At 35.2% G+C, this 18,590-nt stretch overlaps 1 protein-coding gene across 1 annotated transcript; it reads right to left on the bottom strand.

The window, feature by feature from the left end:
* Window positions 1–346: 346 nt before the first annotated feature.
* Window positions 347–1,300, bottom strand: LOC122199768 (olfactory receptor 2T8-like). The gene has a single exon (XM_042905104.1). The coding sequence runs from the start codon at window positions 1,283–1,285 to the stop codon at window positions 347–349; it is 939 nt and encodes a 312-aa protein (XP_042761038.1). The 5' UTR covers window positions 1,286–1,300.
* Between the last annotated feature and the right edge of the window lie 17,290 nt (window positions 1,301–18,590).

Below are 18,590 nucleotides of genomic sequence, written 5' to 3'. Positions count from 1 at the left end.
GCTTCAGATGTGAGCATTCTAGTGTTTGTAAGTTATACCACAATTAAAAACAAATTAACAATTAATGTTGAAAATTGTTTGACTACTTGGCTCATTCTTTGAACAAATATTTATTGTGTGGTGTGATGTAAAAGCGTTTTAATGATTTTTGATTAACAGACTTTTAACAATCCACAATTTGATGTATTCATGAGAGCATAGTAAAAGATCCAAACTATGGAGGTCTGTCAGAATTTCAAAGTAAACTAGTAATGGATATAGATATAATACATATATACCTTTTCTCTAGAAAATCCTACACAGTCACTTTGTACAGACTTTAAATTTAGAGCAAATCTATGTAATCTTAACCCTGACTTAAGGAAGAACACTGACCCATACACTTTCTCAAGGCATCCTTGACTTCACTGTTTCTCAGACTGTAGATGAGGGGATTGAGTACAGGGGTGAAGATAGTATAGAACACTGACACTACTTTATCATGGTGAGCTGACCTGTAGGATTTGGGTTGCATATAGGTAAAAATTGCAGCTCCATAAAAAAGTCCCACCACAGAAAGATGTGAGGAGCAGGTGGCAAAAGGCTTTTTGCGGCCTTCTCTAGAATGCATCTGGAGAACTGCAGCAAGGATGAGACTATAGGAAATCAGAATGAGAGAAAATGGGACCAGGAGCATTAACACACAGCATACGTACATCACATACTCAAAGACAAACGTGTCGGCACAAGCTAAACCCACCAGAGTAGGGGCCTCACAGAAGAAATGATTGATCTCATGTGCATCGCAAAATGGAAAACTCAGGGTAGCAGCAGCCTGCATGAGCCCATCAGCTGCCCCCAGGACCCAAGACCCCACAGTCATTTTCAGGCATAATTGCCAGCTCATGAGGGCTGGGTATCGCAGTGGGTGGCAAACAGCCACATACCGGTCATAGGACATGGCTGCTAAGAGGAAACACTCACCCCCTCCTAAAGTTAGAAGGAAGAATATCTGCAACCCGCACTCAGCAGGGGAGATGGACATCTTTCCAGTCAAGTAGTTAGTAGCCATTTTGGGCACAATGGTAGAGACCAGCATCATGTCCATGAGGGAGAGTTGGCTCAGTAGGAAGTACATGGGTGTGTGGAGCCGGGCATCTTGGTGAATCAGGAGAATCATGAGGGCATTTCCCACTAGGGAGGCGAAGGCAATTGTGAGAACCATTGCAAAGAGAAATAGATGGGCTTCTGTGTGGTTAAAGAGTCCTAGGAGAATGAAATCAGAGGTGGTGTTCCCATTTTTCATGATTTTCAAACTGGAAATGAAGAAATAGATGACAGTTTTCATCATTTGCAGTGCTCCATTTGAATTACATATCTGAAAATGATAAAACTTATTTCAAATATTTTATTTGCCATTTTCAAAATATTTTAACGTGGACATAAAGTTAATTTCAACTTTTTCCACTTTTTCTTTCTTTAAAAGTTTCAAAATAAGTACCCTTTATTAATTGGCATAATGAATAAATTTTGGCATAATGAATGAATTAATTCATTAATTAATTGGCATAATGAAAATTTTTTGGTAAATTACAGTAATATGAAGTGTGTCTTTGCACCACAGGCAGCAACATATGTGAGCAGGAGGATATTTTTTACATAATTTGTAATTTATGTTTGTGTTTTGCCTTATATCATGCATAGTCAATATTCTTAGGAGCTGGGTTAAATCAGTTTGTTTTAAATATATAAAATCAAGGTCCTTGATATGAGTTACACATGTAAAACATATTAAAATCAGATCATCTTTATTGATATCATTTAATTATGGAAGCCATTGTTTTTCCAAACAAGAGGACTTACATTTTCAGGTCTAGGAACTAAAATACTGAGTCTGCAGAAAGAAACATAGCTTAATTTGGAATTGTTAGTGAATTAGTTTAACAGTAATGGCTTTAGAATATTTCCCTTAATGTGACACTGCAATACTAAATGCTGATTTTAATTAAGAAGATACTTTGTATAATCAAATGAAATTGTTTCCCCTCAAAGTCACAGAAACACAACTTTACTGAGTAAGGAAGAGGAGGTAAACATTTTTTCATTCTTCACCCAACCACAGAGGTAAATTCTCTTCAGTCAGAAAGGAATCTAATCTTTAAAGGCCTTAGCTTGTTGAATAAATAATAGCTGCAGACATGGGGATACTCATTATTTCTCAAAGATATTGTATACTTCAGTGAATTTATGTAATGAAAGGAGTCCACCTCTTCCATGGACAATTCTCTTTGCCTTCACTTTACACAGGCATCCCTTAATTGAATGCCGTTCAGGATGGATAAAGGCAGTGCAAAAGTCTTATTCAGCCTCTAACTCCAGTTCTTGAGCATCATTACTGTACTGGTAGTATTCTACTTGACATTTTTAGTTGATCATTTCAAAATTAGACATGTTGAAAATACATTTCTTCCTGTTAAATGTATTTTGCATTTGCTAAAATTCTGTGATCTCCACATCCTTGAAACTCTAACATGCAGTCTGTACCTCTAGTAACTAAATGAAATCTCTAAATATAGAGTTCAGTATCACTTTCCTGAAGAACTTCAAAATCCTGCTATGTAATTTATTTGACGTGTAGGTTATTATTTTCCATCCTCCTGTTGTTGAAGATTGACAGAACATTAAAACTATTTGAAAAGCAGTAGGCATCTTAGTAACTGTAGGGTGTTGGACAAGCCTCTTAATTCTTTGCTACTATCTTACTTATTTTTTAGTGGACTGCCAGTAGAGTGGCATTAAGTATTTTCACTTTGTTATATAATCATTACCAGTATTAATCCCCTGGAAAATTTTCATATTCTCAAACTGAAACTCTTGTATCCATTATGTAATAACTTCCTTTCCTTATTTTCACAGCCACTGGCAAATGCCATTCTATCTTCTGCCTCTATATATTTGACTAACTTACATACTTCAGACAAGTGGAACTATGCAGCAGTGTGTGTATGTGTGTGTGTGTGTGTGTGTGTGTGTGTGTGTGTGTGTGTGAAAGAGAGACAGAGAGACAGAGAGACAGAGAGAGATTGGCTTATTTCATACAACATAAAATCCTCAATGTTCATCCATGCTGTAAAATGTGCCAGAATACTCTTCTATTTTGAGGCTGAATAATATTACTTTGTATGCTTAAACTACATTTTACTTATAAACTCATATCAATAAATGTCTATGGACATTTGTGTTTTTTCCACTCCAGTCATATATTTAAGTAACTATTTAATGGGATTTTGAGTTACAGATGCTCATTATTGGTTATTTTGATTGGATATATATATATATATATATATATATGGCATAAAAATATAGTAACTTGCACTAAATTTTGCTTGCATCATGCAAGATAAGTGTATGCATTTTTAGAGAATAATTACAGTTTACTTGAGAATAATCACAGTTTTCTAGGTTAAAAAATGCATTTCTTATCATCATGTTTCTACTTGTGGTTAAGTGTATCTTTAAATGTGAAATGGGGCACTTGGGGGGGGGGTTCAGTAAGTTAAGCATCTTACTCTTGATTTCATCTCAGGTCATGATCTCATTGTCTGTGAGATCGAGTCTTGCATCTGGCTCTGCACTGTCAGCACAGACAGTGCTCCCTCAATCTGCTCCTCTTCTGCTATCATGCATATGTTCTTTCTTTCTCTCAAAAATGAACATTAAAAAATGTGAAATAATTAAGTCTTTGTTTTTCAAAAGATATAAGTGATAGCTATACACTTTCTTTCTGGTGAAATAAATATATAAAAACAATTGTCATAATCCTATTGACTACTTAGAACGCTCATAGTGTTTAGATTACTTAATGGAAAAATCAACTAAACATGTCAATTAAATACAATGAATAGAAGTATTTATATTTTCCTAAGATGTGATGATATTTATTTATATGTTTAATTAAAAATCCTATCTGGGGTGCTTAGGTGTCTCAGTCAGTTATGATGTCATGATGTCACAGTTCATGAGTTCCAGCCCTGCATCAGGCTCTCTGCCATCAGTGCAAAGCCTGCTTTGGATCCTCCATCCTCCCCTCTCTCTGCCCTTCCCCTACTCTCTCTCTCTCTCTCTCTCTCTCTCTCTCTCTCTTTCTCTGTCTCATACACACACACAAATAAGACTATTTGCCATTAATTGGAATGTTTATAAATTTACACACATAAGATTATAAAGAATAATTTCTAAGAAAATTCACATAAAGTGCAGTGGAAACTTATATGAGGAATTAACTTAGCTTGCAAGTAAGATATCTACAATGGTATTTAATAGAATGATGAAAACTCAACATTGACTAGTGTGGCAATATGAAAATTTAATACTGTGAAAAATAAACACTTTTTTTTCACCTTTGATATATGGCTTGATAATATTAGAGGTTTTTGGTCTTTTTATCTGTTTCCCTAATATTTCACTTAGAATGGTGGTAAAATTATGATATCATTACTTTAAACCACAAACTCATCTCTTTTGTAATACTATTAGAAGGAACAAATACATCTTCTCTTTTCTCTCATAAAATAATCAGAATATTTAGGAGGTTATCTAGAATTTTCCCTTCTGTATTTTTCTGATCCCGTTGCCATCACTTACTATTAAAAGTATGACTCTTCTTCCCCAGGATACTGAGATCAATCAATTCTTTCTGTACAAAATAAAATAGTAACAGCTAAATCATTTATTTGACTGAATTGGCAGGTTAGTACAAGAGTTTTAATCTTACTAAGCTAGCATTAATTTTAGCTCTTTGGATTGTAGGTTAGATAACAATGGATTTTATATGTAAAACTGTATAGAGGATATAGTATTACTATAGTTTTCTGGAGTGCAACATCCATTAAAAATACTAAATATTAAGAGATTAGTGTGATCTACTCACATAAAATTATGACTCCCAGTAGGCTGCATCTGCATCCTCTTTGAGCAGCATCACCCTAAATACCTCTTCTAGTCTGGCCACATCAAACTTGCTCATATCACTGTCTACTGTGACCTATTAAGGGGATTGCCCTCTTGACATCTTTTCTAAAAATACCTTCTTATTAATATGTCAATGCTGCATAAGTCTGACTCTTTCCATGACAATGGTATTTAATTGTCACAGATTTTAGCTTTTTTAGAACTTAAATATAATTTCCTCTGCCCTTTCGGAAAGTCATGATTCATTAAAATAAGAGACAATCATTTACAAGGAAAAGTAAAATGTACATAAGTGATCCTGGAAAGGGATGACTATTTAAAATACATTAAAGAATAGATTTATCTGATTCTGACATTACTTTTTAAAATTTGATAAGGAAGAAAGATTAAAGAATTTGTTGTTAAGAGACAAGCTTTTGTTAAAGATAGTAATTAAAATGATGAAATGTATATATGGAATTTAAGAAACAAAACATATGAATATGGGGGAGGAAAGAGAGTCAAACCTTAAAATAGGCTGTTATGTATAAAGAATAAACTGAGGTTTGCTGGAGGTGAGGTGGGCAGGGTGACAGATTAAATGGGTGATGGCTATTAAGGAGGGTACTTGTGATGAGCACTGAATGTTGCATGTAAATGATGTATCACTAAATTCTACACCTGAAACTAATATTACACTGTATGTTTAACTGGAATTAAAAAAAAAAGACTTGAAAAAGAAAAAGAAATGTGAAATTCATTTTGAAATTCAGCTATTTTTTGGAACTTAAATTGACAGAATCTCTGTGTTCCATAAGTTTCAAAGTTTATATTTATATTATTGTGGGGAAATACGTTCAAGAATTCCTTATACTTAAATAAATGGGTTAAAAAAAAAAGCTTAGGGTGGAAAGCCACCGCCACAGGGAAAAAGCACCCAAGGTTATTTAGTGAGATTTATAATGCAATCACAAGTAACTTGTTATATTACCTGCAGGAAACTACTTTACATCGCGTGCCAATATACTTTGATCACAACTTCAAACTCCACTTGCCCCCCAGACCCTTTGCTTCTTACACACTGAAGTTAATTACTATCTGATTGTTTCCTTCTGCACATTCACCACATATGCAAAATCTTGAGAGTTCAATAAATATGAAGATGAAACCCCTGCTGGGGGCTCTTGTCTCCTCCCAGAGATTGGCCTCTCTTGTATTCGATCCTGTGTCTGCTCTCTTGCTGGACAAGAAAACTTCAGACAAATAGTCTGAGACATATTATGTCATTTTTATTTTAGAGTTTATGTTTCTTTGTATTTAAATAATAAAATAAATGGAGTGCCTTAGTGGCTCAGTCGGTTGAGTGTCCAACTTCGGCTCGGGTCATGATCTTGCAGTTTATGAGTTCAAGCCCCACGTCGGGCTCTGTGCTGACAGCTCAGAGCCTGGAGCCTGCTTCAGATTCTGTGTCTCCCTCTCTCTCTGCTCTTCCCCCACTTATGCTCTGTCTCTTTCTGTCTCAGAAATAAATAAACATTAAAAAATTAAATAAATAATAAAATAAATGATAATTGAAACTAACCTACAACAGATTGCATCTGTTGTGCCAATTAAATTTCAGTTTGATTCTATCTGAGTTGTTTCTTCATATTTTATCAATGTTTGGAGTTTAGTTTCTGGGAAAATCTTGGTTCTTGGATTCATTTTTAACACTTCTGTGACTTTGAATTTTGTAAGAGTAAATATAAGTATCACATTCCACACCTGTTAATATATGTATATATAAAATATATGCATCACAGAATATTTCATTGGAAAAAGCTACATCTGGACAAGAGTGTGTTTTAATTGCTTACTCCAGGTGATCTGTAATAATTGGTATTTTATTTGTTTAGAAAGAGAGAACATCATAGATTTTAAATGTGCTTATGCCTTTGGATGTTGAGTAGACTTTTTTCAATGTATATCAAATTATAAGTTCCCAGAGAACATGATAATGAAGATCACAGAAGCTTCATATCAAGAAAAAAGTGGAAATACCTTTCAGAACTCCATAAGAAAACTGAAATCACAGTGAACTGGGGTGTCTAAATTGAGATGCATTTAGTATTATTTTTAATTATGTGGGAAAATTTAAAGAAACCAAGAAATTTTGTACTAGACCTTAATCTTAGCAAGAATAGGATGTATTGTCCACCACTCCTCCTGAAGAAATGTGGGATGAAATTTCCAGACATCACTAAAACAGACTGTGTGGAAAAGTCCATCTAACAAGTGCTCAGACCTGGCCAGAGTGCAAAACCAAGAAGCCAGCAGGATAAAATATTCTGTTGTTATCCTACCCATGCACAGAAAACATTTCATGATGTTTGGGACACAGACTCTGAGACAGAGATAGGTATGCAAGAAGTTATTGTGGAGTTCCCTTAGGAATAAGTCCCTAAGAATGAAGGAAGCAGAATTGGGCACAAGGAGATGTTGAACTGTCTTGCAGTTATAACAAAGTTATCAGCTACCCCAGGAGGAGTTCTAACATGTTCCTTCTAAGTTGTCTTGCTATAGAGAAAGGGGTTCCTCTTGTGCCCCAACAAGAGCATTGGTAGGATGTGGCCTGTCCCCAGGAAGGGAGCATGACCTTGGCCTAGGCAGTGTTCCTCAAACAAGAACAATTCCTTGATAAAGACTTAGTTGAGGGTGTCTGATACTAGCACTCCTATCAAATGGGTAGCAATTAATTTAGTCTTGAAAGGGGAAGTGGAATATGGGAGCACAGAATAGTGAAGTGGATATTCCATGAGTTACACTCAGCCAGAAGTCAAAATGAAGGGAAACCTTAAATACCATTCACACAGTTTTATGTCTGCAAATAGAAAGTAGGTCAGGTGATTGGTGTGCACATAAGACAACCAAGAAGAATGACCAATTCTCAATAAAAATATGGTTTTCTTCCAATATAAGATACAAGGTAATTTGGAATTTGCCCACAAAGACCATGCTGGTATGTGGATCTCAATACATCTACTGGCATTCCCAGGTTTTGGTTTAGAAGAACTGTTAATATGTCTCTTATAAACAAACATTGGTACTCAATAAGTAACCTGGAACTTTATTCAGAAGAGCAAAAGTAGATGTGATGGAGAGCATGAAGTTCCCATATGGGTCAATTGTAGTGAGAAGGGCATTTCATTACAAAACAGAGTCCTCTAAGATTAGCTCAGATTCTGTAACTAACAGCTTTCAAGAGATATCAGGATTTTGCTTTCCCTAGGGTGTCTTGCTCTGTGCATTGCACCATCTCAAATTTCTATGTTGGATACCCTAACTGCAAATGCAGAGAGATTTGGGGATAAGAATGTTATAGAAGTAATTAAGTTTAAATTAGCTCGTATTGGTATGGCTTTGATTTAAGGATTAGTGTGCTTTTGAGGGATACCAGATATAATTCTCCTTCTCTTCATAATCATGCAATGCCATGTGAGGGAGCTTTCTGTAAAATAAGAAGAGAGGTCTCACTGGGAGCCAAACTGGCCTGTAGCTTGATCTTAGAATTCCTAGCCTCCAGAACTTGTGAGAATAAATATCTGATATTTAATCTACCCAGTCTATTGTATTTTTTCATGTAAGCCTGATCTGACAAATCCATTCTTCTATTTAGGTGCAAGTTTCTTTGGAAAAGGATTGATATATAGTGCCCACATACAATTATTGTGGCATTGTTGGACCTTTCTTCAAGGTGAACTGGTGACTTTTTAATTGGATAAATTCTGGGACTGAGTATGGATTCAAAATAGGAGATAAGAATTTAATTTTTCCTGATGAAAACTGTCATCTGATTTTACTCGTCAAGTCTTTATTTTTAATTAGTTTTATAAATTAAGCAATATTCCTGGTGGCTGCACATATATCTTAGCTTAAGAGTATCAGCGTCCATGTCCCTTTTGTAACCTATGTTCACTATGCTTTTAAAGTGTTTATGGCACCACTTGGTCCATGTTATTCCTGTGTAATTTCTTTACCACTTATATATGTAGCTCTGGTTACACAGCAATATATTTGTCCATTAATTTTGGCCAAAACGGGCAGCTGAATATGAAATTCTCAATGATGTTTTGGTATTCCCAGAAAGCATTCCATAGAACTCTGGGCTCTTCTGGGGATCATAGTCAGATTGCAATGCGTAATAAATGCAAACATGTCCTCTGCTCTTTACTTTTTAATATTTTATTAAGTATTAACAATACTTAATAATACTTAATAGTTAATAATACATAATAATAATAATGCTATGATCAGTCAGGCATTGCCATATTACCTACTATAGGTCCTTGTGGTGGTTACTTTTATATCTCAAAAAATATATATAGTGTACTTTTATACCATATATAGTATACTATATACTATAGTACCCAGTTACTTTTTATTCTTAAGTAATTCTGCTTTTAAAAATATTTTTATTGAGATATAGTAGACATATATCACTGTGTAAGATTAAGGTGGACAATATTATAACTTGATACATGTATAGATTCCCAAATGGTTACCACAAGAAGGTTATTTACACATTCTACCCCTCACATAATTACCATTTTCTTTCTGTTGTTATGATGATAACATTAAATCTCTACTCTCATAACACCTTTAAAATATACATCGCAGTGATTCTAAGTGTTTATTATAGTTATTATGCTATACATTAGATATAGAAAATGTAATTCTAGCAGTTAAATTCCAGGGCTGCTAAGTTGTTTGTCAATAATATCTGTGACAAGAAAAAGAGGGAAGTTTGCAAAATACAAATTAATTCTGTCAATTAACCACATTTTTTTCTTATTAATAGAGTATTTATTTGTCTTTCCTCTGTTAAACCCTGAGCCAATCACTCTTCCAAGGCTGCCTGGGGAGGTACAGGAAAAGGATAATACAGGGAAGGTGATTGGGGAAAGACCTATGGGAAATGGAGATGGCTCCTTCACATGGCAATAAACACTTTGTTATTATAGTTGTTGATATAATTTTTATAATTGAGGTAAAATTGGTGATAACATTATTTTAGTTTCAAGAGTAAAATATAATAAGACAATATTTGTATACACTATAAAGCGTTCATCACACTCTAGTTACCATTTGCCACCATTCAATTAACCCCCTTCACCCATTTTCCCATTCATGAAACCTGTTTCCTCTGTTCTCCCTGTTCCACCAATCTGTTCTCTGTATCTATGAGTATGATTTTGTTTTGTTTATTTAAATTCACCCTATAAGTGAAATCATGTTATTTTTCTTTCTCTGACATTTTATTCAGAAAAATACCCTCTGAGGAGATTGGAAAGTGGTTGCAGAGAGGGAGATCTTAGGCATGACTTGTCCCATGAATATAACTATATAACCATTAAATCATCCTAAATACCTCAGAAATCAAACTGTCAGAACCAGACTGGCAGAATAAACTCCACAACTAAAGTAAGAGAAGAGGCCGCATCAAAGAATGTGAAGACATGCTTTAGGAGAGAAATGGATCATAGTTTCTGCAGTTAGGAGGGAGCAACAGACATGTAGAAGGGCAAGAAACAGAGTAACATACAGGAGAGAGTACAAGGAAAACAAATCCCTATAGCAATTGTCTTGGAAAATGAGAGGGGCTGAATTTTGTGACTTCTGACAACAAACTGGACTTCAGCCCGAAGTTTCAAAAATCAGCAGCCTTGGCTGGGATAGAGCCTGATGGCAATGGGGCTACTTTTAGAAAAAAGACAGGAAAAGAACTTGCCAACACACAGCATGGAAAGACATTATGTAGAGAATATGGAGCACAGAGTGGAGGTTATTTGCTCATCTTGGAGCCTCTCCCAGAGAAGCAGCATTAATGGAGAGAACTCTCTGGGAGAAAAGGAACTGGCAGACAGCACCTCCCTCTCCACCACTCAGCATAGGCTCAGGACTACCTGTGGGAACCTGTGTAGTACAATCACTAGCTACCTAACTGCTTACACAGAGCTGTGCCCCCATTCTCTAGTAAAGTACCCTTCCTGGTCACACTTGTTTCAGTGCCAACACAACATGCCCCACCCTCAGAAGATCTGCCCAAACCACTGCCCACACCCCAACTCTGAAGAGTTTTGTGGGTGTCAGTTCCAGTAGTGGTGGCAACACATCTCATTTCACAAGCAGACCAAAACACACCTATTTAAAATTCACCCCATTCAGGTAAGGGACCAAACACTGTTCACAACATGCAAAGAAAGCCTCAACAAATGATTGGACTGAAGGATAAAGTGATCATAAGGGTACAAACCAAACACATTGGATATATTCCCAGAAGGGTCATGCCCTGGGAAATAGGGGACACTATGTGTATGTGGGGGGGGGAGGGGAGACTACACCACGTATTCTCCATTAAGTGATCATAATCCTCATGAAAAGGAGATGTAGCAGACTTTCTTAATACACAGAAAGAGGCACAGAGATGGAGACAAAATGAGAAGACAGAGGAATTCATACCAAATGAAAGAACAACACAAAGGCATGGCCAGAGCAAAACAGATATAAGTAACATGAATAACATGCCTAATGTAATATTTAAAGCAATTATTTTACATATATACCCTGGATGTGAAAAAAGAGTGGAGGACATGAGTAAGACTCTTAATGCAGAAATAAGGATACCAAGGGCACCTGGGTGCCTCAGTCCATTAAGCGGGCTGACTTCAGCTCAGGTCATGATCTGGCAGTTTGTGGATTTGAGTCCTACATTGGGTTTTCAGATGTCAGTGCAGAGACTGTTTAAGATCCTCTTCCTATCTCTCTCTCTCTCTCAAAAATAAACATAAAAAATAAATAAGGAATAACATATAAGAGATAAAGTGTTCAGTAAAATAAATGAGAAACATGCTTGATGGAATGGACAGCAAACTGGAAGAAGTAGAATTAATTGCTGATCCAGAAGACAAAGTATTGGAAAGTAATCTGAACAAAAGAGAGAACAAAAAATGATGCAAAAAGAGAAAAGACTGAGAGAACTCAGTGACTCAGTCAAGTGAAATAACCTTCATATTATAGGAGTCCCAGAAGAAATGAGAGATAAAAAGGGGACAAAAAAATTATTTGAAGAAATAATACCAGAAATCTTCTTAATCTGTGGAAGAAAACAAATATGGAGATCCAGGAGGGACAAAGAACCCTCCAAATATCAACAAAAGCAGATTCACACCAAGACATATTCTAATTAAATTGGCAAAGTATAGTGATAAAGAATACACCTTAAAAGCAGAAAGATAAGTGGCACCTGGATTGCTCAGTCAATTAAGCATCTGACTCCTGATTTTGGCTCATGTCATGCTCTCACAGTTCATGGGAATGAGTCCTGCAATAAGCCTCTGCACTGACAGTGCAAAGCTTGCTTTGGATTCTCATTTTTTCTCTCTGCCTCTCCCACATCCTTTCATGAGTGTGTGCTCTCTTTCTCTCAAAATAAATAAATAAATACATAAATAAATATTAAAAAATATATGGTTTCCCTGAGAGCCCAAGAGAGCCCACAGAATTAAAAGTTGAAATTTTCTGTATAATTCCCCTTTTTTTGATCAATAATCTTTCTTCAGGAAACATTGATGATCAACTTTATGTTATTACATCCCTCAAGGCCAGGATCTGCCTTGGATCCATCAATTCCCTCATTGCTAAGTATGATTATGCATCTTTTAAATTAAGGTTCATTGCTGGGGCCTCACTTATTTATACAGTAGATGATGAGAAGTGTAAATATTATATATGTTTTCTATTATTCCAATTGTTGAGCAAACATAATACGTGTGTTTGGTCTAGATTATCTTGTTTTACATTTGATATAGAATTCATAACAATGTTATATGGACAGAAAAAGAGCTCCAATAAGTTACACCTGAAAAAATAAATGCAATGGTGGAATGGCTTTAAATAAACAGGAAAACAACACGGAAAATTAATCACATATAACTTGATTTTTTTAAATTTAAATCCAAGTGAGTTAACATACAGTGTAATAATGATTTCAGGAATAGGACTTAGTGATTCATCACTGACATAAAACACCCAGTGCTCATCCAATAAGTGTCCTCCTAAATGTTCAACACCCATTAGCCCTTCCCCCTACCCAGTCACCCACCAGCAACCTTCAGTTTGTTCTCTGTATTTAAGTGTCTCATATGGTTTGTCTTCCTCTTTGTTTTTATCTTATTTTTGCTTCCCTTCCCAAATCTTCATCTTTTTTGTTTCTTAAATTCCACATGTGATTGAAATCATATATATATATTTCTCTGACTTATTTCACTTAGCATAATACACTCTAATTCCATCCACATAGTTCCAAAAGGCAAGATTTCATTCTTTTTGATCCCAGCGTAGTGTTCCATTGTATATATGTATAGCACACTTTCTTTATCCATTCATCAGTCGATGGATATTTGGGCTCTTTCCACACTTTGTCAATTGTCGATAGTGCTGCTCTAAACATTTGGGTGCATGTGCCACATCGAATCAACAATTTGTATCCTTTGGATAAGTACCTAGTAGTGAAATTGGTAGGCCATAGGGTAGTTCTATTTTTAATTTCTTGAGGAATCTCCATACTGTTTTCCAGACTATCTGCACTAGTTTGCATTCCCACCAGCAGTGTAAAGTTTTCCTCTTTCTCCTAATATTTGCCACCATCTGTCATTGCCTTAGTTAATTTTACCCATTCTGACAGGTGTGAGGTGGTGTCTCATTGTAGTGTTGATTTGTATTCCCCTGATGATGAGTGATGAGCATCTTTTCATGTGTCTGTTTGCCATCTGGAAATATTCTTTGGAAAATTGTCTACTCATGTCTTTTGCCCATTTATTCACTGGTTTATTGGTGGGGTTTGTTTTGGGGGGAGGGTGTTGATTGTGATAAGTTGTTTATAGATTTTGGATACTAACACTTTATCCCACATTTTACTTGCAAATATCTTCTCCCATTCCATCAGTTGCCTTTTAGTTTTGCTGATTGTTTCCATCCCTGTGCAGAAGTTTTTATCTTGATGAGGTCCAAATAAAAAATGTTCACTTTTTCTTTTGTCTCCCTTGCTTCTGGATACATGACAAGTAAGAAGTTCCTGCAGCCGAGGTCACAGAGGTTGTTGCCTGTGTTCTCCTCTATGATTTTAATGGCTTCATGCCTTTTATCTCTCATGCATTTTGAGTCTATTTTTGTGTTTGTTGCAAGAAAGTGGTCCAGGTTGATTGTTCTGCGTGTCACTATCATTTTCCCATTTGCTGAAGAGACTCTCTTTTTTCCATTGCATATTCTTTTCTACTTTGTCAAAGATTAGGGTCCATATGTATACATTTGTGGTCCATTTCTGGGTTCTTAATTCTGTTGATACATTGACCTATGTGTCTGTTTTTGTGCCAGTATCATACTGTCTTGATGATTAGAGTTTTTTTAATACAGCTTGAAGTCCTGAAGTGTTATAGCTCCAAATTGTTTTTGTTTTTCAACATCACTTTGGCTATTAGGGATATTTTCTGGTTCCATACAGATTTTAGGATTGTCTGTTCTAGCTCTGTGAAGAATACTGGTGTTATTTTAATAGAGAATACATTAAATAAGTAGATTGCTTTTGGTAGTAGTGACATTTTAACAATATTTGTTCTTACACCTCATGAGCATGGAATGTTTTTCCATGTTTGTGTGTGTGTCTTCATCAACTTTTTTCATATCTTTCTAGAGTTTTCAGAATATAGATTTTTCACCTCTTTGGTTTGGTTTATTCCTAGTTATTTTATAGTTTTTGGTGTAATTGTAAATGGGATAAATTTCTTGATTTCTTTTTATGTTGCTTTGTTATTGGTTGACTGAAATACAAACAAGTTCTGTACATTGATTTTATATCTTGAGAATTTGTTGAATTCACGTATCAGTTGTAGAAGTTTTCTGGTGGAGTCTTTTGGGTTTTCCACATAGAGTATCATGTTGTGTGGGAAGAGTTAAAATTTGACTTCTTCCTAGCCAGTTTGGATGTCTTTTATTTCTTTTTGTTGTCTGATTGTTGAGGCTGCAGTTCTAATAGTATGTTGAATAACAGTGGTGAGAGTGGACATCCCTTTTGTGTTCCTACCTTAGAGGCAAATCTCTAAGCTTTTCCCCAATGAGGATGATGTAAGCTGTGGGTCTTTCATATATGGCCTTTATGACCTTGAGGTATGTTCCTTCTATCCCTACTTTTGTGAGGATTTTTATCAAGAAAGAATGCTGTATTTTGTCAAATGCTTTCTCTGGATCTATTGAGAAGATCATGTTGTTTTTATCCTTTCTTTTATTAATGCGATGCATCACATTGATTGACGTGTGGATTTTGAACCAGCCCTGCATACCAGGAATAAATCCCACATGATCATGGTGAATAAATCTTCTAATGTATTGTTGGATCTGGTTTGTTAGTATCTTATTGAGAATTTTTGCATCCGTGTTCATCAGAGAAATTGGTCTTTAGTTCTCTTTTTAACTGGGGTCTCTTTCTGGTTTTGAAATCAAGGTAATACTGTCCTTTTAGAAAGAGTTTGGAAGTTTTCTTTCCATTTCTAATTTTTTGAATAGCTTCAAAAGAATGGGTGTTACCTTTTATTTAAATGTCTGGTAGAGGGGCGCCTGGGTGGCGCAGTCGGTTAAGCGTCCGACTTCAGCCAGGTCACGATCTCGTGGTCCGTGAGTTCGAGCCCCGCGTCAGGCTCTGGGCTGATGGCTCGGAGCCTGGAGCCTGTTTCCGATTCTGTGTCTCCCTCTCTCTCTGCCCCTCCCCCGTTCATGCTCTGTCTCTCTCTGTCCCAAAAATAAATAAAAAAAAATAATAAAAAAAAAAAAATAATAAATGTCTGGTAGAATTTCCCTGGAAAGTCATCCAGTCCTGGACTCTTGTTTATTGGGACACTTGTGATTATTTATTCAACTCATTCAATTTCTTTTCAATCTGATCAATTTATTGTATTTCTTCCTGTATCTGCTTTGGCAGTTTATATGTTTCTAGGAATTTGTTCATTTCTTCCAGATTTCCCCATTTGTTGGCATATAATTGCTCATAGTATTCTATTTATTGATTCTATTTCTGGGGTGTTGGTTGTGATCTCTCCTCTTTCATTCATGATTTTATTTATTTGGGCCCTTTCTTTTTTTATTTTTGATCAATCTGGCTAGGGACTTATCAATTTTGTTAATTCTTTCAAAGTAGCAGCTCCTGGTTCTATTGATCTGTTTTACTGGGTTTTTGTTTGTTTGTTTGTTTGTTTTTGTTTTAATTTCTGTATCATTGACTTCTGCTCTAATTTTTATTGTTTCCCTTCTTTTGCTGGTTTTGGGCTTTATTTGCTCTTCTTTTCCCAGATTTTTTTAGGAGTAACTTAAGTTGTCTATTTGAGACATTTCTTCCACCTTTAGGAATGCCTGGATTGCTATTTACTTCCTTCTTCTGACTTTTCTGCGTACCTAAGGTTTTGGATGGTCATGTTTTCATTTTCATTGGCTTCCATGTACCTTTTAATTTCCTCTTCAATTTCTTTATTAACCCATTCATTCTTTAGTAGGATGTTCTTTAATCTCCAAATATTCATGGCCATTCCAAATTTTTTGTTGTGATTTATTTCGAGTTCCGTGGTTTTGCATATGTGAAAATACACAAGGTATGATCTTGATTTTTTTTGTACTTGTTGAGGGCTGATTTGAGACCCAGTATGTGATATATTCTGGAGACTGTTCCAAGTGCACTTGAGAGGAATGTGTATTCTACTGCTTTAGGAAAAAGTGTTCTGAATATATCTGTTATGTCCATCCAGTCCACTGTGTCATTCAAAGCCATTGTATCCTTGTTGAATTTCTGCTTACATGATCTGTCCATTGATGTCAGTGATGTTTTGAAGTCCCCTACTATTATGGTATTATTATCAATAAATGTATTTATGTTTTTGATTATTTGATTTATATATTTGTGTGCCTCACATTGGGGGTATAAATATTACACTTTTTAGATATCTTGGTGGTTCACAGACCCATTAATTATAATGCCCTTTTTTATCTCTTTTTATAGTCTTTATTTTAAAATTTAGTTTGTCTGATATAAATATGGCTACTACAGCTTCCTTTGATGAACATTAGCATGATAGTTAGTTCTCCATCCCCTTACTTTCAATCTGAAGTTGTCTTTAGGTCTGAAATGTGTCTCCCATAAGGAGCATATAGATGAGTCTTATTTTCTCATCCATTCTTATACCGTATGTCATTCGTTTGTAGCATTTAGTCCATTTACCTTTAGAGTGAGTACTGAATTATATGAACTTAGTGCCACTGTGTTGCATATAGAATTGGAGTTTCTGGTGATGTTCTCTGGTCTTTTCTAGTCTTTGTTGCTTTTGGTCTGATTTGTTTTATCTTTTCTTCATTTAAAGAATCCCCCCTTAAACATTTTTGCAGGGCTGGATTAGTGGTAACAAACTCCTTTAGTTTTTGTCTGGGAAACTCTTTATCTCTCCTGTTTTGAATGAAAGCAGTACTGGATAAAGAATTCTTGGTTGCATACTTTTCTGATTCAGCACATTGAATATATTCTGCCACTCCTTTATGGCCTGTCAAGTTTCTGTGGATAGGTCTGCTGTGAACTTCATCTGTCTTTAAGTTAAGGACTCTTTTTTCCTTGTGGCTTTTTATGATTCTTTACGTTTATGTGTATTCTGTGAATTTGACAATAATAAGCCTTTGTGATGTTTGGTTTTTGTTGAATCTAAAGGCAGTTCAGTGTTTCTTTGATTTTGATGTGTGTCCTTCCACAGATTAGGAAAGTTTTCCCCTATAACTTTCTGCACACTTTTCTCTCTGTTCATCTTCTGTGACACCTATGATTCAGTTGTTATTCCTTTCTAATAAGTCGCTGAGTTCTCTAAGTCTTGTATAGTGTTCTTTTCCCTTTATTTTCCTCTTTTTTTATGGTTCATTATTCTCCATAATTTTATCTTCTATATCCCTGATTCGCTGCTCTGCTTCATCCATTCTTGCTGACATGGCATCTATTTGAGATTGCATCTTGGTTATAGCATTTTTAAATTTGGCCTAACAAGATTTTTTTTTTCTTTTATCTCTGCAGACAGGGATTCTCTGGTGTCTTCTATGCTTTTTTTCAACCCCGACTAGTATTCTTATTATCCTGGTTCTAAATTCTATTTCAGATATCTTACTTATACCTGTGTTGATTAAGTCTCTGGCTGTCATTTTTCCTGTTATTTCTTTTGGGGTGAATTCCTTTATTTTCTTATGTTGAAGACAAAATTAACAAAATAAATAATAAAAAATAAAACATTAAAACAAAACAAAAAATCATATAAAGGAAGTTAGATCCTAGGTGTGTTTTGGTCTGCTTGTTGAAAAAAGGTTTATAGACTAGAGAAAAATCTAAAGGAAAAAAAATCTAAAAATTAAAAAAAATAATAATAACACAATTAAATAAAAGAAATAGGAGAAACATTTTAAAACCATAAAAATAATGTAAAAAGAATAAAAATATTTTTTCTCTTTCTGTATCCAAGAAAAAGAAAGAAAAGAAAAAATGAAGAAAACAATATAAGCAAAATCAGAAGCAAGAAAATGAAAAAGAATAAATGAACCAGCCAACAGAATAAACC

Source organism: Panthera leo, chromosome A1 (assembly GCF_018350215.1).
Source record: "Panthera leo isolate Ple1 chromosome A1, P.leo_Ple1_pat1.1, whole genome shotgun sequence".
Taxonomy (NCBI): Eukaryota; Metazoa; Chordata; class Mammalia; order Carnivora; family Felidae; genus Panthera; species Panthera leo.
The sequence above is the reverse complement of the archived record's forward strand: the minus strand, read 5'-3'. Positions and strand labels throughout refer to the sequence as shown.